This window comes from Lepidochelys kempii, chromosome 2 (assembly GCF_965140265.1).
Source record: "Lepidochelys kempii isolate rLepKem1 chromosome 2, rLepKem1.hap2, whole genome shotgun sequence".
Taxonomy (NCBI): domain Eukaryota; kingdom Metazoa; phylum Chordata; order Testudines; family Cheloniidae; genus Lepidochelys; species Lepidochelys kempii.
In genome coordinates, this window is record NC_133257.1 from 187,722,358 (window position 1) to 187,749,446 (window position 27,089).

Consider the following 27,089-nt stretch of genomic DNA (forward strand, 5'->3'; position numbering starts at 1 on the left):
GGGGTTCTCTGCTCGGTATCCTCATCCAGTACCCTCATTTTGAACCTATGACCTCCACTCCGATCCCTGTTTTTCATTAGTTGGATCCAGTGGTCCCTCCCGCTAGGCCCACCTCCCGGGTTTTCCAAAAAACAAGAAAACCCACCTTCTCAGCTACTAGATGAAGTAGTAATGTCTAGCTGTGACGCTCTGACCTTGCTGAAGTCAATAGGCATTTTGTCATTGACTTCAGTAGGACCAGGATTTTACCTTAGATTCTTTTGTAGCATAGGGAAGAAATACCACTTCTATGACCATTTTATAGAATTCACTTGGCCGGATCCTCATCCTCCTGCATTTACTTCTCTTTGTAAATTAAACAAATTAAAGATGAAGGGAAAAAAATTGAAAACTATCAAGCCAGTGGTAAAAGAACCCACGAATTGGAACAACATCGTATGGGTTACAGACATAAAATGCTCAAGGAGAAAATAATCTTTTAGGGAAGAAATATCAGTAAGATAGTGGGGAAGAGAATGGCAACTGAAACAATGGGACTATGAAATATTCTCCTTCCTGATTTCTGGTACAACAGGTGGCTGTCTTTATAACCACTTATTAGCTCCTTTGTGAATATTGAGACCGCAGCAACACACTGTTTTTTCCCTGTGTTTTTTTTGTACTTACACTGCACCCCCTGGTGTCACATCCTTGACTGCTGCTGCTAAGTCAATACCCTGTGCACAGAACACAGATCTAGCAAGTTCCCAGAAGGGTCCTCAAATGCAGACTGCTGTGTGTGTGCACACTAACACTGTCTTCTTTTGCAGGTCACTATACAAATTCAGAAATAGAGTATGCTGATATGACAATAATAGACAGAACATGCCTGGGCATGTTTATCAAGGGATTCAGTAGATCTAAACAATATGTGTTTTTGACTTTTTCCTGTATTTCATATCGTTATTCAGATGTGCCTATTCAATATAGGGCAAACTCAGGGATTGATTTAAATATGTACAATCCTATTTTTATAGCATAGTTACTGTGTTGCTCACATCTATTGCTATCATTCAGTACAGAGAAGGTAAGTGCATATGGACTCTTCCAATTAATTCAAAAAGCTGCACAGGGAAATAGTTAGAACTGATAATGTGCAAGGAATTAGTAACTTGCTACCTGTGAGCCATATTTGGCCCTGATTTGCACCTCAGCAGCCCCACTTATTCCAGTACATTAGGGCTGAATTTGTTCCTGAATTTTCATAGAATCGTACATTAGCGCTCGAGAAGTCATCGAGTTCAACTTGCTGTGCTGAGGTGGGACCAATTGAACCTAGCGCAGTGGTTCTCAAACTTTTTTTCCACTGACCACTTGAAAATTGCTGAGAGTCTCGGCGAACCACTGCAATGATCTTTCCAAATGCTGTTTGTACCGTTAGTTAACTATTGTAAAGTGCTTTGGATAAAAGCGCTATATAAAAAAACCTTTATAATAATTAATGTTTTTTGTGCTACAAATAAAGCACATAACTCATATTTTAATATCGGTAGTCTCACCTTTCTAATATGATGGATGTGCCCTCTCTCCCCGACCGCGGTAGCCCCTGAGCTGGGAAGAGTTCGGGGGGTCTCTCCCTCTCTCCCCTGCCACATTGCTGAGCCTGGGCAGGAGGGCCATCTTTCCCTGGCAGCCACAGCCCTGGAGCTGGGGAAAGTCGCCTCTTTCTCTGGCCGCTGCAGCCCTGCACGTTCCAAATTCCCTCCACCCCGTCTTCTCACCCCACTGCCCCCTCCCGCCTACTGTCTGTTCTCCCCGCCAAGGCCACCACCTCACCTTACATGTGCGTCTTCTCCAGGGTCCAGGTACCTAAATAGCGGCCCTTCATTCTCTCGTGTGCAGCCGCCCAGGTGCGCACCTTAGAGGGAACTATCCGCGGACCACTGGAATGGAGCTCTCGGACCACTGGTTGTCTGCGGACCACAGTTTAAGGATCTCTGATCTAGACCATCCTTGTCAGCTGTTTGTCCAGACTGCTCTTAAAAACCTCCAGTGATGGGGATTCCACAACCTCCCTTGGCAGCCTATTCCAGAGCTTAACTACTCGTACAGTTGGAAAGTTTTTCCTAATATCTAACTTAAATCTGTCTCTTGCTGCAGATTAAGCCTTTTGCTTTGCAGCAAGGGAGATTTAGGTTAGATATTAGGAAAACCTTTCTAAGGGCATGTCTATATTACAAACTTCTGATGACGCGAGTTACGCTGCAGTTAGTCTAGTGTGCGTGTGTACTTGGCTCCTTGCGTCGGTGCAGTGCATACTCAATAGGAGTTCTTGTGTCAATGCACAGTGAGGTGCACCATGGGTAAGTATCCCAGTGTGTAACTCGCCATTGTCTTTTGGGAAGTTTTGGCAATGCAAGGTGGGGCAGAAATGAGCCACGTGTGGGAGACTGGCTCTGCGGGGTCAAGTTCCCATCATGCAACTTTCTCTGTCCCATAATGCCATGCCTATCCCATGCTTTTTATGTTTATTTTTAAAATCCCAGTAACCTGCAGGGATTTGTTGCTGGCCACCAGCTCTGACAAAAGTATGGAGCTTACACAGCTCTGCACGATGGTCGTGAGTGTTGCAAGCACGGAATGCATGATCCTCTGGATTTGCAGAGCTGCAACAAGAGCCGGCACAATTTCCTAGAGGATAGACTGCTGTGGGAAATAGCGAGAAGAACCAATTCAGGATTGTTTGTGCCCACAATGGTAAATAGCTTGAGAACCTCTGAGCTAGAGCAGTTTTTTCTCAGCCTTTTCAGGCTGGTGACCCCTAACAGTAAGGATTATGCTACTGCACACAAAGAAAATCATACTTAGTAATGATAACTCAGTTGCCTGCATACTGTATTGGTGATGGAACAGACTGATATTTGGATCAGTCACTCAGATGCTATCGTTGTGGGAGGGGGATCCTATAAAGCAGACTAGATAGCTTTTATGACAACTCGTGGGAAATGAAGCAACATATTTTGAACTAGTACCTTTCATATAAGGATCACAATTTTGCTCTTCCTATCACCCAGAGGGTTTAGATACAATCAGTATTATTATATCTATTTTAAAGATGGGTAAAGTGAAGCATAGAGAATTTAGTGATATGTCCAAAGTCACTCGGCAAATAAATAGTAGAATTGGGAAGAAAATCCAGGAGTGCTGACTCCTGGTCTCATTCTTACCTCTAGCGCTGGCTCTTTCATCACAAGTATGTTGTTATGACTGCATTCGATTGGTTTCCAAATTACAAGTACCTCTAATCTGTATAATCTGATTTGCACTACATATCTTCAGAGCACCAAGATACCTACTGTAACAGATCATAAATCTTAGTATTAGATAGTCAATCTACAAATCTGGCCTTTTTTTTTTTTTTATAAAGCTGGCTACACTCCTTCAGGACATTAAAAACAAATTGAAGCATGGCAGTGACAATGAATGTTTTTTACACAGTATGCAAAAAGAAAAAGAGGAAGGGGACCATCAATCAAAATTTAATCGAGAGAATTAGACCAAAAGCATTATGCTAAATAATGTTCCTAAACTGGCTTTTGTGTAGGATGACATGCCAGAAAACATCCACTACCCAAAGCAGTGACTGAAGTTAAATACATATTTTTTTTACATAAACTGTCACAACAATGCCTTTTGGTTCAATCAGAAGAAGGAATGAATTTTAGTCTGACAATATAAGTGTACATTTCTATTTTCTAAAATACACAATTCTATAACAAAGTTCTGTGGCAGAGTTAGATTTGATGGTAGACATTTTGGATACCTTTGCCTCCTTTATATTAAAGATTCTTACAAATGAATCACAAATTGAAAAAGACAATTTTGGTGTGGAGCTTTCTTTCTTCCTTCCCTTTGTGTGGCAGTGTAATGACTAACCACAATACTACAAATGGTTTTCCTCCCTTTACATTTCCCCCTTTTTAAATACAGTCTTCATGCTCACTCTTTAAACATAGTGAGCCAAATTTATCCCTAGCATACCTACTGAGTTTGTGGTGTTATCCCAGGAATTAATTTGCTCCAGTTTACTCAGGCTAAACAAACAGTATTCACTTAACTTGTCCCTGTAAGTGATGTTCTCATGTTTGTTTGAACTGTGATATTTCTACTGGACATTCACAGAAATAAATAATTCCTCCTGGAAAACAAATGTCTTAAATAAAATAAGCCTTTCCTTTGGAACTGCATAGACATTCTTCTTATGCTTGATCTGCCTATCTGGTGTAACTAAGCAATACTGTATTCTTCAGCTGCTCCGAGATGGATCAATACCACCAGTGGCTGAGTAGGTCCGTGGTGTTAAATATTCAAAACATCTCATGTGCACACAGAACTCAATTTAATACTAAGGTCTGTGTAATTTGGAAAATATACTTTCTATATCACTGTTGTAATTGCATTCCTTTTAGACTTTAACTTTAGAATTGGTTTGTAAGGTTTTCACAAAATGGACTGTTTTCACTTTGAGTTATGAATTTGAGAGGTGGAAATGGCAGATAGAAAGATAAATAGCACCGTACTGAGGGCTTTTTAGAAACATTCCAAGCTTTGTTTACAATGATTTATGTACTGAATCTTAAACCAATGTCTGAATACATATGCACTATCAAATACATATTTTTATCTTTTCTTTTAGCAATGGTGTAATAAAAAAGTGTTAATTTAAATTAAAGTCAATGACTCATGATTGTTTTCCTGTATATTAATCAACATGTCCTGCTTTAAATGAATTTTTTGACGTTATCCTATGTTATCCTGGTCATACTAAATAATAAAGATCAGTCATTAGAAGTGGCCAAACTATTCATTATAGTATTATTCTATATAAATGTAGGCCATTTTTATTTAGGAAATTGGTCACGAAACAATCCTGATTTTCTTGTAGTGTATGCATTGATCTTAAGTATTCGCTGAATAATTTCATTGACTATTTTGCAGCCTACACAGTATTTACAAACTGCTCACTTTAATTATATGCTGTTTGCCGTTTGTATTTTGTGGTCAGTCACTTAAGTAACATGTTATTGTTTTCACTCTTTGATTGGATGGCCAATACGTTTTAAATAGTAGAATAGCAAATAATGAATATCACACCTCTGGTATGAATTTTTGGATGAGTATGCACTTGTGCCAAAGCTTATGGAGCTTTCAGGGTTTGGAAACATTTTAACTGATAACAAGTAGTTGGTCAAATATTTGCCCTGATTCAGCAAACTGTTTAAATTTCATTGAAGTTGAGCATGTAATTAAGTGATTGGCTGAATTGGGGCTCTTATTAATAATATAACCCCATGAATCTGATCAGTTTTTTTAAAATAATGTCCAGCCAGCCCTTTCACTTCTGTACAGTGGTTTTCATCTTCAAAGCATTCTAAAAACAGCAACGAATCTTCAAAAAAACCCCTACTAATTATTAAGTGAAGAAGAGGCCCACATTCTCCTCTGTTACATGAGTTTAATTGTGTGAAGTCATATGGTTTGCTCCAGAGCATGGTCCAGAGAGTTGGTGACTTGCCCAAGTGCACAGTTAGAGGCATGATTAAAATGCAGACGCTCCTGATTCCCTGTCCTGTGGCCAGACTATGCATTTCTGTCATGCATTTTCCCCATAGAAGGTTGTTTTGGGGGCCTGATGCGGTTGTAGGAAGGGGGCTATATGATGTACACAGGGAACTCCAAATGGAGTACTGTTTTGATTTGTCATTTTGTTCCTTCTTTTTGGTTCCAGCGAAATGAAGCAGAAACTTGACGAAGAGGGTAACAAGTGCAGCATCCTTTCTAAGCAGCAGAAGTTTACTGAGCGCTGTTGCATTCGCTGTTGCTCTCCTTTTACATTTCTCATCAATAGCAAGCGTCAGTGCCAAGACTGCAAATACAACATCTGCAAGGACTGCAGCTCCTATCAGAAGAAGGACAAGGCATGGCTCTGCAATGTCTGCCAGCAGGCTAGGTAGGTGCCTATTGTACCATTGCCCGGTAAAGAACAGCTGGACGGAAACCCTGACTTGACCTTTCCTCCTATTCCCTCTCTTTGTCAGCAGTTAACAATGATGAGGTGAAAGACCTAAGAGACAGAATACTCTGGAGTGTCTAGAAGTTGTTGTTAAGGATTCCTTTGGGCCAGGAATGTTTTATTCTAAATCTGCTTTGCTGGAGTGATAAACCAACAAGCACTAATTGGATTTAGTCTGCATAAGGGGTATGATGGTTCAGTATCTAGATTACTAACGTAAGCACCGATGGTTATAAGGTGGCCAGCCATTTTGCAGCAATCACTTGAGAATAAGGCAGGGAGGGTGAAGAAGGTCTCTCTTTCAGTAGATTATCCCGCAGTGAATTTGTCTGGAATGCTTTTCTAAATGACAGACTTTCCGTAGAACACTAAAAGCTTCCAAAATACACTCCAAACAATAGTGTCATGTTCACAACTGGGACTAGTTCAAAAAATGCTGCCTAATGGAACCTTGGCTAGAATTGCTTCCCCACCCCTTGGGCCTGAGATAACCCACCCTTTTAAGACCACATGAAAAAAAACCCAAACCAGTAAAAAGAGCCAGCCCACATAAAACAGCTCTTCGGGGGCAATCTTCCTGGCAGACATTTGGTCTTGCATGGTTCCATTTCAATTATGGTAGTTAAACTAAAACAAACTTGGCCCAGGGTGGCCAGGTAATCTCAGTCCTCCTCTCTACTGGTGGGGAAAAGGATAAAGGAGACCACCCTGATCCATTTTCCAGGGTCCAATCCACTCCTGTCTAAGAGGAAGCACTGCTGTTTCTTATCAGGAGCTCTAGTGGGTTTTAGCCCACAAAAGCTTATGCCCAAATGAATTTGTTAGTCTCTAAGGTGCCACAAATACTCCTCATTCTTTTTGTTAGATATTAATAGCATCCCATGAACCACAGCTGTCAGCTCCACCATTTGCCTAGTTGCTTGGTCAGGTTCTGGTGCCCCGATGCAGCATGAAATACCCTTCTCTGCCTCCCTACAGCACAAAAAAGGGGAGCAGCAGGGGCATAGGGAGAAGAGGAAGCAGCAGCCCCCCACATCACATTGAAGTCAGCATTTATATCAGTGCAACCCCATTGGGCTTGATTCTGAACTTATTTACAACTGTGTAGATCAGGAGTAATTCCAGTGAATTAAATAGGGTTGCACTAGTGTAAGTGAGATCAAATCAGGCACATTGTATTCCACGTAATATAAAAGCTGATAATAATATTGCTTGGTGGCCGTGTCATCTCTTTAACAGCTAGCAAACGCATTTGCCTACCTTCCGATGTTGGTGATCAGTCCTGAAAGAAGGTGTTGGTTTTTTAAATGGTGTGGTGTTTTCAGCTCCCCCGGCTTCCTCCACAGGGGACCCAGAGCCCCCTAAACTGCAGGAGGCACCCCCGGCCCTTGGGCGGACTTGCCCGGAGTTGCTTGGTCCCCCTCCACCCCACCGCCAGCCCGCAGAACCACCCAAAACCCTCCAGCAGCCACCCAGGTAAGGCCTGGTCTGGCCTGGCCGGCCAGCGTAGACATACCAACCTAGCTTTGATCTAGCTAGCTTGAATAGCAATAGCAGTGAAGCCATGGAAGACACATGGGCTAGCTGCTCAAATACATATTCAGGTTCAGGGGCTGCCACCTCTGCTGGGCTGCTTCATTGCCATTGTTATTTGAGCTAGCTAGATCAAAGCCAGCTCAGGTGTTCCTATACATGCCATCTCTGATTGCGGTGTAGACCTATCCTAAGTCTCTTCCTGATGAATGTAGTAAATAAGGAATTCTTAGGCTACTGTGCTACGATGTCACCTCACATTTTTATAGAGGCTAAATTTTAAAAAATGAATACTGCGGTAGTTCCCTCTGATCACTTTTCTCCAGCAGTTACCTTAAACTGTTAATCAGTGCGGTGATCATCTACTGTGGATTAAGGTTATGTTCCTGCAGGTTAAAAACATACAGAGGAAACTAATAAAAGATAATTAGTGTGGCTATTTCAACAGGATATTTGGTTATTATCTAATACAAAGCATGAATATAGAATAACTCTTCGGTCTGTCTATCTGCATTTTGTTCCTTTGTACTCAGACTATGTTAGGTAAAGAGGAGGATTTTGTGGGTAGTGTAGATAGCTATGGAGTAGATGCAATAAAACACGAGCAAATAAAAAAATAACTGCCTTTTTGTTAAGGGTTATTTTAGCTAGAGAGAATGGAATGCTGCTGCTGAGTTCTAAAGTTTAGTTTCTAAAGCTTAAACCTTATGAAATCTGTCTAATTTCAAACTTGAACCTAGGAATTAGGTTTCATCAAAATCTGGTCTTTGACCTTTTGTTGAACGTTAAAACCAAATTTTTGACAGTTTTGAATAGGAATGATGTATTTAGTGCTTTTAATGGGGTTTTCTGTTAATACTTCTGTATCTATTGGTCATATCCCTATTCCCAACTTTCAATGTGGACAGAATCAAGTAATGTCATGAACCCACTTAGAAACATTTTTTCACTTTGCGAAACTTCAGTGATGAAACACCCAAAATTCACAAAACGATGGGCAATATATTACAGAACAAAGTTCTCCTTTCTGCAGTCCAGACGGGTTCAGACAAATATAAATCTCTAAACTCAGTAGGCATAAAACTATATGAATTGAAACTGCTAAAAAAGTGTAACAAAAATCAAAGTGAAACTCAGCTTGACGGCCATATATAGCTAACAGCTGTCAACTGAAAGGTTTTGACACAAATTGCGTGAAGCATGCAGCAAAGTGGTGCAAAAGGCACCAAAAATACTGCTTTGTATATCAAAGTATCCTGCAAAATTTTAAAAACTCTTGTGTATAGAAATATAGATCTATAGAGATGTTTTATATAGACTAGGTACAGATGTATTAAATGGTGCCGACCAGATATCTAGAATACCTGTTTTTTAGTTTGTTTATTTATTAGTAGCATTCTATGAAGTGTTTATTTTTTTTACTGACAATTTATATTTACATCTACTGTCTCAAGGGGACAGATATGCCCAACATCAGCAGCTAGCTCATGGATCTCAATATCATGTGATGCTGGCTCTGAGATTGGTAGCACTGATGTTGCAAGAAGATCAATAAAATAACCAGGAGACTCCTCCCCTTTTATGCACAGATACATCATAACTGAAAGACTTTTTGCACTTTAGCCTCTTTTTTTATACTTTTTACTTTTAAAGGTAATGGGAATCAAAGGCCTTGCTTATGCAAGATGCTTCAAAATTCTGGGATTGTGGCTTCAGGCATAGCCCTCAGTTAGTGGTGATGCCGAAATGGCAATAAACTAGGAGGAACTATGAATCAGAGACACAGCTCCGAGCTACTTCCTCTTCGCTTCCTGGGACAGTAATTTACTGCCAGCCTACAATAATAGATTACTGGCTCAACTACTTTGATCAAGGCTATGATTGGTCTTCACCCCACCTTGCCAATCTGTTTTGAGGAGGGAGAAAATAGAAACTAGTATGGTTACTTGACTATGCGTCTGCATTGTTGCGTAGGGATGTGAAAGGAGTTCTTACTCCCCCTTATTCCTGTGTGAGCATTTTGAATCCAAATCACAGCCTAGCTGTATAATGAAATATCTCTGTTCGTTCTTCTGAAGCTCTGCAATAATTTGAATGGATTCATTACACACACCTGCTAATTATTTTATTGTATGGTTCATTTATTTGTTGTACCTTTACCTCAGGAATAAAACTGAGGCCCTGCCTCCTGGAATCACAAGAGTAGAACCACTGAAGTTGACAGGGCTACTCATGGGGATAAGGGTTGCGGGGTTGGTCTCTTGTTTAACTCTGCTGAAATTAAGCCGTTAACGTACCATGGATTTTTGAGGGTTTTTTAAATTATTATTTTTAATGTTGTTATTGACATGTTATGAAAACATATTTGAGACATATAAATTAATAGATTTATTGGGGCTCTGTTAAGGATAACAAATTGATTTCTCCAAATTAGACAGGATAGTTTTAGGGTTTTTTCCCAGGTGTGTAGAAATCGCAACTGACACATTTTCAGAAGCCGTGAGCATAGAAAACAGAATGATCCACTTTCACTTAAGATTTTTTTATCATAAGAATACATTTTTTTTCAGTTTTTGAAGGTGACTTCATTACTTCAATCTCCACTAATGTCAAACTGGCACCTTTCTTGAATAATCTACCATGAGAACAGGCAATGATGCTAACTGGCCCTGCCATTGCACCTCTATTCTGCCCTGTAAGGACCATCTCTAGAGATGAGACGTTTCCATGCTCATTCAGCCCTTGACTTCTCTCTTGAGGCTGCCAGTGGAGGTGCAGTCAGTGCCAGTTGTTTTTGTGAAGTGGACACCATTCTGCTAGGATCTGGTCTGAGACCATAAACTTGTTTCCAATAGGCTTCTGAGCAGCCTTAAGATAGTAATGATTTTCAGACTGCTAAACTGGGCTGTGTTCAAAATGGTAACCCAGAGATAAAAGGATGTATGTCGCATACCAAACTCATAGGCCATTGAATGCCTAAATATGTCCTTTTTTAAAACTGTGTATTTGCTTATAACTGCTCACTGTCAATGCTGAATGAGGAGTTAGCAAATACCTGTGATTCTCTGGTTAAATACTTCGTTTCAGAAGCATAGTACAGTTCAAAGGATAAGTGGTCCATTTTGACAGAGTTCTCTCAATTCACACCCTTAGTACAATGCTGTGCAGTCAGTACAGCGGGGCTTGGAGAGGAACATAAGGAAAATCTAAGCATCTTTTATAGAAGGACTTTTCAGAATGACACTAGGCTAATTTAAAAATAGAATTTGTGTCTGCCACCTTTTTTTTCCTTGACTGTGAGACTAAAGATTAATCAGGGTTACCATGTAACTTACTACACAACAAATCTGAAATCTTGATTCCAAACTCAGTGATGCTTCTCACTGCTGCTTGATCAAAAACAGCTTTGGATTCTTGCAATTGGAGCTTTCTAATCATAGCTGATAACCCTGCACTGAAAAAGTACATGCTGCATCAAGCACGGAAAGAAGACACTCAAGAAAGCAGTTTGAAAATATAATTTACAGAGATCTTAAACCAAATCCTTAAGGCACTGTTGGGTTGGCTTTGTAGTCTAGTTGAAAGAAAAGACTCAGGTCATGTGCTTGCTCCCCGGCTATGAAGTGTGGAGAGTGCTGAAGAGGAAATACTTTCAAACCAAAGGTACAGGGTTTGCTCTAGAAACACAACCCTTCCCTCTGACCAATGCCTGGAACAACAATAAAAGACTCCAGAACGCTGTATAATTAAATAATTAGTAAAAGTATACTTAATCATGCCTCAGTGTGGGGGGCTCACCTAGATGACCTCTTGAGGTCCCTTCCAGCTCTACATTTCTGTTATTACCTCCAAGAACTATGCAAAACATGTTAAGCACTTAAACCTTAGGAAATGGCAGAATTAAGGTTTCTCTGTGCAACCTTATTTCTGCCCTCCTGTGAGCATGCATTATGATCACATGCCATTTATTTCCACTGGACCCCTGCCTCATTCAGCAAGTGGGTAGTTTTTCAATGTTTCAATAAATAAGCAACTGAGAACAGGATCTTAAATGTTAAGTGCTGGGAAACCTTAACTATTGGCAGCTACTAGTTCCATCTATAATAACAGAACAAAAGGAATATTGTTAATGTCTTCAGTGGTGGGCAAGGCATGTGGTAAGAACTCATTTGGAAGCTTACGCGCTTCCATTGCTGCTGGGTGACCCAGGTATGTTCTGGCATTCCATTTATTGGAGGGAGTGTTTGCTGGGAAACTGCCGCTGGAAAACACTTACGTACCTTTAAACTTCTGAAAACAAAACCACAGAGGAGCAAGTGTGACAGGCAGATTATGTTTTCCTTTAAGCACAAACTTTCTCTGGCTCTTCTGCTTGCCATAAAAAAAAAAAAAAATTCTAGCATTTTGCCCAAAGACACTCCTCTTAGAGCTGTGAACTCCTGCCTGCTGCAAGTGCTGTGCCTCAACATTATTTCCATACACCAGGCTTTGAGTCTACAACAGGATGCATTCACCATGGTGTTTGCTCGCTCTCACTTTTTCCTTGGAGCTTCTTCACCCATCTTAGGGAAGAGACAGTCCAGAAGAGTGACAATAGTATTTTCTTTCACAAAAGAGCTAGAGAGCTCATGCTAATTCTTAGTTTAGTCACGTGAGCATTTCAAATTGCACTTTTTCCTCCTTTTCCCCCGCCTTCACCCTTACAGGCAGGGGATGGGCAGCCAAGGTTGAGAATGCTGCTGAGTAACACCTGCAGTATTTATTTATTAGTTCAGCAAGAAAACAGTCTTAGATGAGTTTCATTTAACAAGGTAAATTCATAACTACTTTATACAAAATTGTTATTTTTGGCACTGTAGTTAAATCAGCACATTTGTCACAGTCTCCCTACAGTCACTGGTTTGTAACTCAGTTGTAAATATTTGCTGTAGGCCCGTGACCTGGAACTTGTCATGCGTTATATTTCAGTGAATAAATTACTAACAACATTGCTGTTAATAATTTTGAAACCCAATTTATTGGCTCAGTTGTGTAATTAAGGAGTGATGTGGAGCTGCACTGGGAAAGGCTGTGGCCTGGTCTACAGTAGAAAATTAGGTCGGCATAACTACGTTGCTCAAAGGTGTGAAAAATCCACATCCCTGAGCAGTGTAGTTAAGCCAGCCTAAGTCCTCATGTAGACAGTGCTAGGTTGACAGAAGAATTCTTCCACTGACCTAGCTACTGCCTCTCAAGGACGTTGAGTACCCACACGCATGGAAGAATCCCTCCCATTGGCATAGGTAGTGTCTACACTGAAGCGCTATAGTGGCACAGCTGTGCCACTCTAACATTTTAAGTGTAGATAAACCCCAAGGGTGCGGGCTTTGTGGGGGGAGGAAGGGGAAGCTGGGGAAGAGGGGTAAGACATTCCTTGCCTCTCCCAGGCTGGAGAGCAGGCAGAACTGGATTATTGACATGGCTGTGCAGAGCATTACGACTGGGGATGTACACTGATTTAACTGGATTTGTTGTTGTAACTATTATACAAATATTTCAGCCTAGTAACCAAGGTGAAAGAAATATTAAAGGGTAAATCTTCATTAATGTGCACAGGGAGGTAAATGCAAAACTCTATTATTGTGGACATGGCCAGCCTGAAAGCCATATATTGTAAACAAGTATTTCTTTACCTATTTATGACTCTCTCACAGTCTGCGCATTGCTTATCTTGGACAATGAAAATCAATTAAGGTGATTCCAAGTTCTCAGTGCTGTAATGTTTGGGTTGTCAACACTTGAAGGAAATTTGTCCTTGCTATAAAACCAGTGTTTTCAATGGAATTTAAAAGAATAACGGAGGGAACATTTTTCTGTGGGTCTTAAGGGTTTGTTTTTATAAAACAAATTTTTTAGATGCAGTGGAGTTGCCACCTTACTAAGGGCTTGTCCAAACTGGGGTTTCACACTGAGATAAACTACGCCAGCACAAGTCATGGTTCACTGGGCATGGATTGTCTACACTAAGGGCTTGCACAAATGCAGCTATGTTGGTGTAAAATAACCCAGTGCAGACAAGGCCTACAAGTCAGACAGTCTAGCGCCCACAGCAATGCACCCCAAAGAGTCACTTATAAAGAACAAAGGAAAGAAATGCCAACTCCTAAGCAAAGAATAGGGCCGGGGATGAGGAGTTCAAACTTTGGCGTGCAGCAGGCAGGCTGCCCTGGGGCGGGGGCTGGAGCCAGAGAGGAGGACTCCCCCGCAGACATTTCCCCACCGGTAGCAGCAAGCTCCGGGGAAGGGGCCCCTCTCTCCTCCCCTTATTGACAAAAATAAGGGTGCCTCATATGCAGACCAGGGATACTTTCTGAAATCAATTCAAAATTGTATCTTAGCAATGTCTTAAGGTTTGGGAAACAAATCCTTCATTGTACGCAGTGAGAGAAATCATTATATCTGTGTTCTGAGAAACTAGAGAAGGTTAGATTGTTGTTGTTGTTTTCCTTTTGTTTTTTGAGTCTTGGGATACAGTTGGGTCATGTTGTCAAGCATTTTTCTGCAACCACAAGGGCTAGAAACTCACATAAAAAAAGCTGAGATTCTCACCTAGTCATATGCTTCCAGGTGCTGGGGCTTTAAGAAATATGCCAAATATCACTAGACTTGTTATAGAATTATGAGAGTTGCCCACACTATTACACCAATTTACTAATTTGTAATTTACATCACCTAGCATGTTCCCTCTGGATTTGACCCTCTGTATGAATGTCTGTTCCAGATAACTCAAGTGAAACTGTCTCAAAGTTCAATGGAAACTGATTTAAATCCTTTCAAATGCTAGAGAAAAGTGAACACCACTTTTGTGAATGGGTGAACAGTATTGCACTTTTGTGCTAAAGATGTGTGAAGACCTTTTAAATAATTATTTTCTCTTTCTAAACCTATATGCTAATAGTTTAATAAAGAAAAGTAGTACAAAACTCAGTCTCCAGAGTACATACTGTTTCTAAACTTGAGTTTAATTCATGCATTTTCCACTTGTGCCTTCACAAGAGAACATTGCTTCGGTGTGTATAAAACCTCATTAATTTAGAACTTTCCTCAAAGTAATTGAATATAGTATCACAGTCCACTTGAATTTTCTTTTAAATCTAAACAGTGAGTTATCCACAGTGAGAATGACTTTCTCCAAATATTGGGGTAACTTGTGGATTGAAGTTGCTGAAAGGCATGTTAAACAAAAAAAACTGTCCTCCCACAGTGGAGTTTCATAACTGACACTTGTTTTCTTACTGTTTAGAGTACTATAAAACATCTTCTGCACAAATGAACCATATAAAGATGTCTCATCCTATTCATTAGTACATGGGAATTCAATCAGACATCAGAATTATATGAAAGATACTGTGTACTTTCACGTGAAGGATGAAATGCTCAAAAATTCATAAGTGACTTAAGAGTCTAAGTTCCTTGAGAGTTAAGCTCCTAAGTCACTTAGGCCTGATCTACACATAAAAATTAGAATGACCTAGCTACATTGCTCAGGACTGTGAAAAATTTCACGCCCTGTATGGTGTAGTTAGGTCAATCTGATCCCCACTGTAGACTCAGCTAAGTTGGTGGAAGAATTTTTCTATCAACCTAACTACTGCCTCTTAGAGAGGTGGAATGCCTACACTGATGGAAAAACCCCTTCTGTTGATGTAGGAATTGTGTACACTAAAGCACTGTAGTGACAACTCTGTTATCTGTGTGGCTGTAGCCACTATACTGTAGACAAGGCCTTAAATATTTTTGAAAATATTGATTTAGGCAGTTTGCAGAGATTCTTGAGGGCAAGCTGCACTTGCTTGCAGTTTAAAACCCCAGGTTTTCCTTTCACAAGCTAGAAATCCCTTTAGCCTCAGTTCAGCCCTTCTCTCCTAGTCCAGTCTTTGTTCCTTAGGTGTTTCCAGCAATCTTTTTGGACGGAGAGTCAGTGAAGAACCACGATGATGTCACTCCCCTGCCTTAAATAGCTTTTGTGTATGGTGGGAAACCTTTGTCACCCAGATTGGTTTCCATGCCCAGTCAGTGGACAAACATTGGTAATCTAAGATGGAGTCCAGTATCAGGTGATCTGGTCACATGCCCCTGTAGTGCTATAGCTGCCATGACTTAGAGGCTGTTTGTAGCATCCTCAGGAAAGGTCCCCACGAAGGTTCCCCCATGGGAGATTAGCATCTTCTAAGACCTGTTGTTCTCCCTAATGGCCCTTCCCAGGCGGCCATCTAGGCTGATTGCATTCTGCCCAGTGGGCATTCCCCATGTGTAAACACATTTGTAATAGATGTAATATTCCTAACTTCAGATACCAAAAACACCATCCTGGCCGCTATGGATGTAGAAGCCCTCTATTCCAACATTCCACACAAAGATGGAGTACAAGCTGTCAGGAACAGTATCCCCGATAATGTCACGGCAAACCTGGTGGCTAAACTTTGTGACTTTGTCCTCACCCATAACTATTTCACATTTGGGGACAATGTATACCTTCAAATCAGCGGCACTGCTATGGGTACCCGCATGGCCCCACAGTATGCCAACATTTTTATGGCTGACTAAGAACAAGGCTTCCTCAGCTCTCGTCCCCTAATGCCCCTACTCTACTTGCGCTACATTGATGACATCATCATCATCTGGACCCATGGAAAAGAAGCCCTTGAGGAATTCCACCATGATTTCAACAATTTCCATCCCCCCATCAACCTCAGCCAGGACCAGTCCACACAAGAGATCTACTTCCTGGACACTACGGTGCTAATAAGCGATGGTCACATAAACACCACCCTATACCGGAAACCTACTGATGGCTGTACTTACCTGCATGCCTCCAGCTTTCATCCAGACCACACCACACAATCCATTGTCTACAGCCAAGCTCTACGATACAATTGCATTTGCTCCAACCCCTCAGACAGAGACAAACACCTACAGGATCTCTATCAAGCAGTCTTAAAACTACAATACCCACCTGCTGCAGTGAAGAAACAGATGGACAGAGCCAGAAGAGTACACAGAAGTTACCTACTACAGGACAGGCCCAACAAAGAAAATAACAGAACGCCACTAGCCATCACCTTCAGCCCCCAACTAAAACCTCTCCAACGCATCAAGGATCTACAACCTATCCTGAAGGACGACCCATCACACTCTCAGATCTTGGGAGACAGGTCAGTCCTTACTTACAGACCGCCCCCCAACCTGAAGCAAATACTCACCAGCAACCACACAACAGAACCACTGACCCAGGAACCTATCCTTGCAACAAAGCCCGTTGCCAACTGTGTCCACGTATCTATTCAGGGGACACCATCATAGGGCCTAATCACATCAGCCACACTATCAGAGGCTCGTTCACCTGTGCATCTACCAATGTGATATATGCCATCATGTGCCAGCAATGCCCCTCTGCCATGTACATTGGCCAAACCAGACAGTCTCTACGTAAAAGAATAAATGGACACAAATCAGACGTCAAGAATTATAACATTCAAAAACCGGTTGGAGAGCACTTCAATCTCTTTGGCCACTCGATTACAGACCTAAAAGTGGCAATTCTTCAACAAAAAAAACTTCAAAAACAGACTCCAACGAGAGACTGCTGAACTGGAATTAATTTGCATACTGGATACAATTACTGTTCTTGTCAACTCCTGGAAATGGCCCACCTTGATTATAACTACAAAAGGTTCCTCCTGCCCCCCGCTCTCCTGCTGGTAATAGCTCACCTTTCCTGATCACTCTGGTTACAGTCTGTATGGTAACACCCATTGTTTCATGTTCTCTCTGTATATAAAATCTCCCCATTATATTTTCCATTGTATGCATCCGATGAAGTGAGCTGTAGCTCATGAAAGCTTATGCTCAAATAAATTTGTTAGTCTCTAAGGTGCCACAAGTCCTCCTTTTCTTTTTGCGGATACAGACTAACACGGCTGCTACTCTGAAACCTGTCAAAATGATACATGCATTCAAAATAGGTTAATCATATTCAGTGAATCATAAGCTTTTCAATGATTGGCCAATGGGAGCTGCAGGGGTGGCGCTTGTGGACGGGGTAGTATGCAGAGCCGCCTGGCCACTCCTCCGCCTAGCAGCTAGAGCAGGGACATGATGCTGCTTCTGGGAGCCACCTGAGGTTAGTGGTGTCTGGAGCCATGGCTGGCCGGAAGCTTGTCTTAGCCCTGCTGAGCTGCCGACTGGACTTTTAATGCCAGGGTCCCTTTTCGACTGGGCATTCCAGTTGAAAATCAGAAGCCTGGCAACGCTACTTTGTGTAGTATAGGATTCATCTTATAATAGAACTTTAATATTTCTGGAATTTGTTTATAGCTGTGTCTGTATAGGTCCTCAGGAGAATTGAAGAAAATAGCTTTTTTCTTTCCTCACATTTTATTAAGTGCATACCTTAGAAGTTTGTTGTATGTTTGTACTGAGATTTCTATTTCATTTACATTCCATTGCTTTTCTCTACAAAATGTGTTCTCTCCAGATAAGTTATGTTGTTTAGTTTAAATATATATGATATATTTTAAATTATTAGAATGTCTCCTTGTACTATTTAGTTTAATGTTAATATTAAAGGAGAAAAACTATTTCTTTGTTTTTAGTATTCCCTGTTGTTGACCTTACTTGCGTCAGTAATTAAATTGCTGTTTAGGAGGGGGAAAAAAAAAGAATATTGTCATATGTATCTTCAGAGTCTCAATCTGGAGTTATTTTTGGTTGCTCTTTACAACATTTAATCTGGTACTTATTGTGGTGTGTGATTGAAGGATGATAAGGTACTAGTTAAAATATAACAATTCACATAATATAGCAAATTGTATTGTCTTAATGGAATTGGAATTTAAATACAGGAATTCTTTTTAAAATATGAACTGCAATGGAACAGGTAGACAGTTTATCAAGGTCTCTCCTATCTGCAATACACAGTATATTTTACCTTGAACTTGCACCATGACTTATACTGATGTAAAAATGTTGGATTTAGAGCAATTGTTTTTGATAATGTTAAAACTTGCAACACAAAAACACAAATCTGTGGTCGGTATGCAGGCAAAACTCCCATTAGAGAGTCGGTAGAAGTTTTGCTTGCATAAGGGCTGCAGGAACAGTAGTGAATAAAACCCTAATCCTGCAGTTGACTCTGCCTTAGGGAAACCCCATGGACTTCAATGGGGCTCTGTGGGGGGAAAAAGTCTGCTTGTACAGAGCCCCATTAAAGCCAATGAGAGTCTGCCCACTCAGAATCAATTGCAGGATTGCTTCCACTGTTTGTCCTATTGTTTGTTCTGATGCACAGTGTACAATCAGTAAGCTCTGAAGTATGTTTCAGTGTGTCCATTTTGATACATTTTATGGAAGAAAATACCCTGTACAATATAAACCTTGTGATATGAGATAAAAATAACATGGACAAACTGAGACAATAGTGTCTCTTTCATCTCTTTGGTTTGTGCTAGATTGGTTGGTAGGTAATTTCCTTACGATCCCACTTAATTCCGCATTCCTCAGACCCGCTCCCTTCTATTCTACAAACTTCATCTCGAACACATTCCATCTAGAACTGTGCAGAGTCACTTAATTTCCCTGTGCCTCGATTGCATCTGTACAATGGGGATGATGATACTTCCTTAGTCTCTTTTGTCTGTTTGCTCAGCTTGCAAGCTAGTAGGGGGCATGACTTGTCTGTTACTATGGGTAGGTCGCGCACCAAGCGCAATGGGACCCAACCTCAATGGGGCCTCCAAGACTTCTTGTAATACAAATAATAACAGAAGATATGTTTAAAAGCACAGGTGCTATTAGATTGTCACCTTCAACAGTTGTTGTACAGCTTAAGGGTATAATCATCATATTTGACTGAAGAAGTTGTTGGAATTGGTAAAGCCCTGAACAGTACGTTAAGAAATAAGTAGTAGCTAATAATTGGACTCAGTATTTGTTTACTAAAACATTCAGGTGTAAGAAAACAGTTGGTTTCATGACTTGGCTGCAGAAAGTTAACGAGGGCATCATACTGGTTTAACAGTCTTGTTTTGCATTCAAGTAGGTGAAGCCATATGCTAGGACGGAGCCAAAAGACCTTTGGACGGTCTGTTTAAGCCACAACTTACAGCTCTGTGTAAAACTGGATTTCTTACAGTTGTATGTGACGTGGATTTGGGTATCTTTGCTGCGTACTGTACTTGCTCTGCCACTTTGAGAAGACTCTCACAGGAACTGGCAACGTGCAGTGCCGAAATATGGCACGTGCAATGATTGTAGAAAACGTTAGCCCTTCTTTGGGCTCCAATAGAACTGAATTAGATCTACCAGCCATGACTTTGGTCATCTGAAATGTGCACCTCTTCCATGTCCTGACAACGTTTTCATCCTGTCACGTTTTAGTGGCAGAAAATACCGCCTCTACTGTGCTGTTTTTTTAAATCCCCTATACAACATAATTTGTTGCACCTTAATGATTTGCTGATCAAAATAAATATCAAGAAAGCCCAAGTTTCCAAGTTATAAAGTTGTATATCCAGCATAAGGTATAGTTCATCACTTGATGTAAACCATCCAAAATGCATTCTCCTCTTTCCCTTTCCCTCTTATTAAGCCATAGCCCCAACTCTTACCCACTCTCCCTCTGGGTTGATGTGTGCACAGGAGACGTATGGAGGGAGCAGTCCTTTTATTCCCCCAGTTGCAGGAACTGCAGTCTCTCCCAATATTTGCTCAGGGTATGCAAGGGGAGCGCAGAAGCAAGGAGCTCTCCTCACAAGAACCAGGGAAGTCTATTCTGGTGTCTGTGGTTGAGTTATGTTTTGATGGCTTAAAAGAAATGTTCACACTGATTGTTTTGTTACGTTGGTCTCTGCTGTTCCTCTGGTATTCTGATCTATTTTAGTTATTTCTAATATATGCACTGTGAAAATCTCTATTCTGTTAGACAGGATCAAGCTATACTTGCATGAGACAACAATCTGCAACACTGCCATCCGTTTTGGGGGAAAGCATCAAAAAATGGAATTAGGAGAGGAGAGCAAAAAAGGGGGAATTACTGCAATGATTAAATATTATTATGTGTTGTTGTTCATTTATTATTATTATATTGAAGTTGTTTAGGATAGTCAAGACTGGAAAAGACTGAAATATTCCAGAGAGCAGGTGGGATGGCTTAGTGCATAAAGCACTGGTCTTTAATTCGGGAGATATGGTTCTATTTCTGGCTCTGCCATTGAGCAGCTGGGTGACCTTGGACAAATCTCTGTGTCTCTGTTTACCCATGTGCAAAATGGGAGAAAAGACACTGTCCTCTTCTGCAAAGTACTTTGACCTCTATAGATGAAAAGCGTGATATGAGAATTAGGTGATAGCATTATTAAATTAACTATAAACACTCAGGAGAAGTGTCACTGTAGTAGGTCAGCTTGGTGAAGACCTCTGCGCAATGTACGGCTGCAGTAAAAAAAAAAAAAAAAAAAAGGCAAGTACTAGTGTTAGGATGTATAAAGAATAGAATTGAAAATAAAACAGAAAGTATTGGAATACGGTTCTATAAATCAGTGATATTCCTTCACCTGTTTCCAGTTCTGATCACCTCAAAAATATCTCAGAAAAAGAGCGTGCTCAGAGAAGGGAGATAACACTGATTGGAGGGAAGGAAAAATTTCCATATGAATAGAAAGCAAAAAGTTTCGAACTATTTAATTTAGAGAGGAGATGAATCAGAGGGGACATAATAGAGTTATTTAAAATAATAAATAGTAAGTATAGAAAAGGTAGATGGGGTCTTCCTATATACCTGTTTCTTAATACAAGAACAAGGGGACACTCAAGGAAAGATTACATGTTTAAAACAGATAAAAGGAAATATTATTTTTGATCAGTATGTTTCAAAGGCTTAGACATTTGGATGGAGGTTGTGAACATCCACAGTTATAACAGATAGGATAGAAAATATGAGGGATTAACTTTCTGACGGGCTAGGAGGAAAATTCTCCTTTTTGCAGATTATTCTGTAATTGCTCTTTATGGGATTCTTGCACCTTTTTCCTGAAACATTTGGTATTGGCTACTTTTAGAGACAGGATACCCTACTAGAAAGGCCACTAGCATGGCAGTTCCACGGTTGGATCAGTGGAAATGGAGTCATGGGAAGCAAGGGTATGTAGAATGAGGAAGAATACAAGATGTAAAAATCCACTTAAAATACTGAGAAAAAAGTGTAAAGTAATAAGGGATTACAAATCAAGGAGTAAAAATAATAAAGACGTTTCGCCAGAGTATTCCGTCCAAGCCTAATGTTCTCTGTTGCTTGGTAGAACTGAGTCTGTAGTACCTTTCCTCCTTGTTGAAGGAAATTTTAAGGGCTCAGTTAATGTTTTGCCTATTAGTACAAGGGATCCTACCTAGAGTGAGTTGATTCCTACTAGTCCTAGATTCAGTGGTGGTCTGACCATTCTTATTCTATGTCCATGCTTCATCAAACTTTTCAACTTCTTAGATTTTATTCCAAAATTTGTGAAGGATGTTGAGTTAATGGCCCTGGAAAATAAAGTAATCCGTTTGTCTCCTGATGGCCTACTAATGAGGCAAAACTTTCATCCACTTTCAAGAAATGAGAGGGTAGTTTGCTACTGTACTCATTCAGTCCCCTTGGCCTCTGCTGAGCCCTGGTCTACATCACAGGGTTAGGTCTATGTAAGCTGCCTTGTGTCAACCTAGCTGTGGAAATAAAAGGAGTACTTGTGGCACCTCAGAGACTAACCAATTTATTTGAGCATAAGCTTTCGTGAGCTACAGCTCACTTCATCGGATGCATACTGTGGAAAGTGTAGAAGATCTTTTTATATACACACAAAGCATGAAAAAATACCTCCTCCCACCCCACTCTCTTGCTGGTAAGAGCTTATCTAAAGTGATCACTCTCCTTACAATGTGTATGATAAACAAGTTGGGCCATTTCCAGCACAAATCCATGTTTTCTCAGCCCCCCCCCACACACACACAAACCCACTCTCCTGCTGGTAATAGCTTATCTAAAGTGACCACTCTCCTTACAATGTGTATGATAATCAAGGTGGGCCATTTCCAGCACAAATCCAGGGTTTAACAAGAACGTCTGAGGGGGGGAGGGGTAGGAAAAAACAAGGGGAAATAGGTTACCTAGCTGTGGAAGTATCTTCACTTAAATTTGACTCCTGCCAATATAAGTGCCTCTCTGTGCGGATTTAGTAACATCACTTCCCTAAGAGGCATAGAGTCATGGTTGATGTAATTAGGTTGGCACAATGCAGCATAGACACTGCGTTGCTTATGTTGACTGTTTCTGGCTTTCTGGAGCTCTCCCACAATGTCCCATGCTGACAATATAATCAATACAAGTGCTCCTGGTAAGGAAATGGAGCGCCAACACAAGGAGCCAAGTGTGCACACACACAAGTGATTTGATAACTACAGAGGCTATATGATGATGTAAGTTGGGTTGACATAATTTTGTAGTGTAGACGTAGCCTGAAACTGCTAACTGTGTGAAAATTACTGCTAACTGTGAGAGACTCTGTCTTTATTATAAACATTGATGTGCTAGGAAGTGGGCTGAGGCTACTAACTCATTTCACATAGGTCATTAGGTATAAAGAACTTTCACTGTCCTGGACCTGATTGGACTTGAACCTGAGGCATATAGCACAAGGGTTTTCTCTCATCACAAATTCTCCGAACCAACAAGTGTTTAACCCTTTTAGAATAAATTCTCAAAATGGGGTTCCTTTGTGTGCATGCACGACTCTGTGTATGTGTACACAAAAGCTAGAATTTATATGCACCAGTTATGGGTATTTGGGTTTCTATCTGTGAATTCTGTCATTTGCACAAATTATGATCCATCAAAATTACAGGTGTAAGTGCTTTTGGAGGGCACACAGAGAGGTGAGAATCAGCATCTTTGATACAGAGCTCCATACACTCAAATGAAGGCAGGAGGGGAGAACCCTTGGAAAATGTGGGGCTTAATATTTATCAAAGCTATTAAATTATCATGAACTTTTCTTTATTCTTTCCCCATCGATATTTATAGTCTGTCTGTTTTGTAAAGGTACTGGTTCGTTATGCATTTTTTTCACTTTTTTGTACAAAGCACTTGAATTATCATAGGTAACCACTGCTATTTAATTATTGCTGACCTGTTAAAGAGTTGAAAATTCAATGTTCAAGATTTAATTAATGGTGACATCATGGCATGTTTCTGGATATTTTGTATTACTAATAAAATACACGAAGTGGAATATAGAAAGTAGCCATTTCATAAGTCATTTCTTCTTCCACGCATGCAAGATCAGATTCTTTTTGGTCTGCAGAGTCCATTGTGTTGCGTGCCTTCCCTGCCACCTATACCATCTGGATTCTGTTTTGCTGAAGGAACAGAGGGATGGTTGGGCCTGTTGAGCCCTTTGCGTGTGGGAGCACAAGGATATTTAGGGCACTGGCACAGCCCCAATGGATTCTGATGATCAAAAAGAATCTAACCTCACGTGCATGGGTCACATGCCCATCAAGAGTGGAATCCATGTGGACAACACATCTCGAAGAACCACAGTTCTGGGTAAATAACCATTCTTTTCCTGTTAGCAAAGTTATCAGGCTTGAGGAATCCTGAAATACCACGTAAATTAAAAGCACGGCTTGACTGCTCTGGTAAATTGAAAATGAAACTTACTCTGTAAAATTAAATCGGGAATAATAACAAAGAGTACAAGAAATTCTCCCTCAGTTGAGAACTATCGTCAGCACCTATGAGGTAGAGTCTGCTTTGTTTCTGTGGTTTTATGTTCTACATTGAATGCTGCTTAGAAGCAAGCATTTTTCACGACTTTTTTCTCTGTGATCTGTTAATTCAACATATTTATAAAGTCTTGTTTAACGGTTGTAGACCAAAATGAAGGGAGGTTATGGGTTATTTCAATCTGATGACATTGTTACTCTTAACTGGGTAAATTTGGACATGTTGTCACAGCACCACAGGAAAACATGAGCCTGAAATGAGAGCATCAGAGATGCTTTGGACCAGATCCTCTGCTGCCATATATCAGCATAGTATCCCTGAAGTCAATGGATTTAAAAAAACATTACAACAAAGTGACACCATGGGAGAAAGGGGAAAATATTTTTATAAATTGATTTAATCTAATCTGCTATCACAAATACAAAAATACAGCATTCATAATTGTATGCTTATCTCACGGCATCTATATGGCGGAGTATGTTTGGATTTCATTCAAATTTGATCTTAACTCTGAATTTCTTGAGGAAATTGTTTTGGGTATAATTACATCATCACTGTAGTAATTTTTTATCCTTAAATTCCCGATCCAGACACTCAACTTCAACTCCATCTTACAGTAGTTTATTTTGTCTGAGAATATATATACACACATAGGCCTGCTAGTCAGTTTTACAAAACTAAATATATATGCCAGGCTACCCCTCAGCCTGTCCCTTGCATATTGGCTGAGTTCTTACATGTGTGTAAGAAATAATATATATGTATGATTGACCCCCTCTCTCCCACTATTTGTATACTGTTCATTTGCTTCGATTCTATTGCTCACTGGGACAGGGACCCTATATACCTCTGTTTGTACATCCTGATTGGGACCTCTGGGCACTATCAATAAGCAGCAATCCAGCAGCCACTAGGAAAATTTTACAGTTGGGAGAAAAGAGTTTGGGTTCCAAAGTCACCTGACAGTTTTCAGACTGGCAGGATCTGGAAACACTATGGAATCAGCGTGCTCTTTTGTCAGACTTGGGGAGAAGGGCGCAAGAAGAGAGGGCAGGAGTCAATGTCTTTGATTGACCAACTCACAGAGTGTTGTCAAAAGTCTGCAGAGGGTGCTGAATATGGCCATGAAAGCTAAGGGTGCTGCAACTTGGGCCTTTTGCCTTTGAAGGTGGTGAAGAGGTGATGATGAGGATCCCTGGAAACATCTCCTTTTCAGAAAAGGAAGCTAAAAATTAGTAAGGCGTGGAAATCACTAGACCGAGCAATCAGCTAAATATGTTCTTTTGTGGGAGGCACCCTTAAGACAACATTGAGGCAGAGCATTTGTCCACAGAATTCTTTTTAAGTCAATTGTACAGTCAAGCATTTTAAAGTGATGCATATAAGGTTAACTGATTTTGACATATGTTAGTTTTTATTAGCATAGACTAGCTGAGCCCTCAATTTTCCTCACATTATGTGTGCAACCATTAATCCCTGACAAAACCTAGAAATTAGTAACCCACTCCAGAGGATCCTGACAGTATTAACCCTTACAACAAAGGCAATTTCCAGACTGTCAGCCAGATTAGTTCTTAGGGGGAATATATTGTGTACATAGTGTGTTGTATGCATGCAGTCTCCCAGAGATGATGATGCCCATAACAAGATCTTTTGTTCTAAACCAAAATTATCCCTAAAGGCCCTTATTTAGAGAATCACAGGACTTGTACAGTTGAAGAGCTGGTTGAAATGTTTCAGGATTGTTACATTAATTACAAATTAATTAACCTTGAAAATGCTGGATTCATATTTTAAAGGGCAGATTGTGAGCTCATGCAACAGGAGCTATGGGTATACTCCTTCTAAGTGGGGAATACTGTACCGACTTGCCATTTGTGGGCCCCTCCAACCCGTGCCCACAGTGTGCTAGGCAGAGTAGCTCTGTGCAGAGTCCAGCTCTGTGGTGCACAGGGAATGTGCATTCATCGTGTAGAGTCCTAACAGCTTATCCTCCTCTTCCATGGGTCAGAGCCCTTCGTGGTCCCTTAGGATATTTTTCCTCCAAAACCATTTACCCTGTTAGGGTGAACAACTGTCAAGTTATATACGCTTAGATTTAGAAAGCATCTTAAATGCGGTGGTTGGTATAGGTGTCTTTTTCTTGAAGATAGAATTGGACATACTTCAGACTTGTAACCACTAGCTGTGAACAGCAATGCTAAATATGCCTTTTCTGTAGCTAATGTGCTTTGCAATTAGGGATAGTGTCATCTTAAAAGGCTCTTGTGTTCTCACAAGAATAAAAGTGAGAATTTAATTTGTCATTTATAATGCTTAACCACACAAATAAATACCCCACTGTTCTTATTCTTCAGATATACCTTTCACTCAAATAGATAATGAAGCTCTTGTTGCTCTGTGTTTTTAGTATGAAGCTCTGAGATCACATGTTTTCATTTTTCATGAGATGGACCACAACCCGTACTGCTTCTATGCATTTAAGAAAAAGGTGGGTGAGAGAATGTATGTCCTGTTTCATATTATCAAAGGCAGCTGAATACTTAATGGTCTGGAGAGAAGGGGACAGAGTGATTTTTATTTTGCCCATTTTTCTCTGGATCCTATGGAAGTGAATGCATGCAGATTTCTTACACTGTTTATGGCAGCAAAAACTAAGACGACATGTTCTCTACTGCACCTGTGGTCTCTGAAACCCTTTCTTGC

At 40.5% G+C, this 27,089-nt stretch overlaps 1 protein-coding gene across 9 annotated transcripts in view; it reads left to right on the top strand.

The window, feature by feature from the left end:
• MYRIP (myosin VIIA and Rab interacting protein) overlaps nucleotides 1-27,089 on the top strand; it is a 348,495-nt gene that overhangs the window by 158,153 nt on the left and 163,253 nt on the right. For 8 of the 9 annotated variants that reach the window (XM_073333104.1, XM_073333103.1, XM_073333106.1 and 5 more), the window contains one exon: nucleotides 5,768-5,989. The exons of the other annotated variant lie outside the window; for it this stretch is intronic. In XM_073333104.1, the coding sequence (XP_073189205.1) occupies nucleotides 5,768-5,989 (222 nt within the window). The remainder of the gene's footprint in view (nucleotides 1-5,767; nucleotides 5,990-27,089) is intronic. 9 annotated transcript variants of the gene reach the window in all.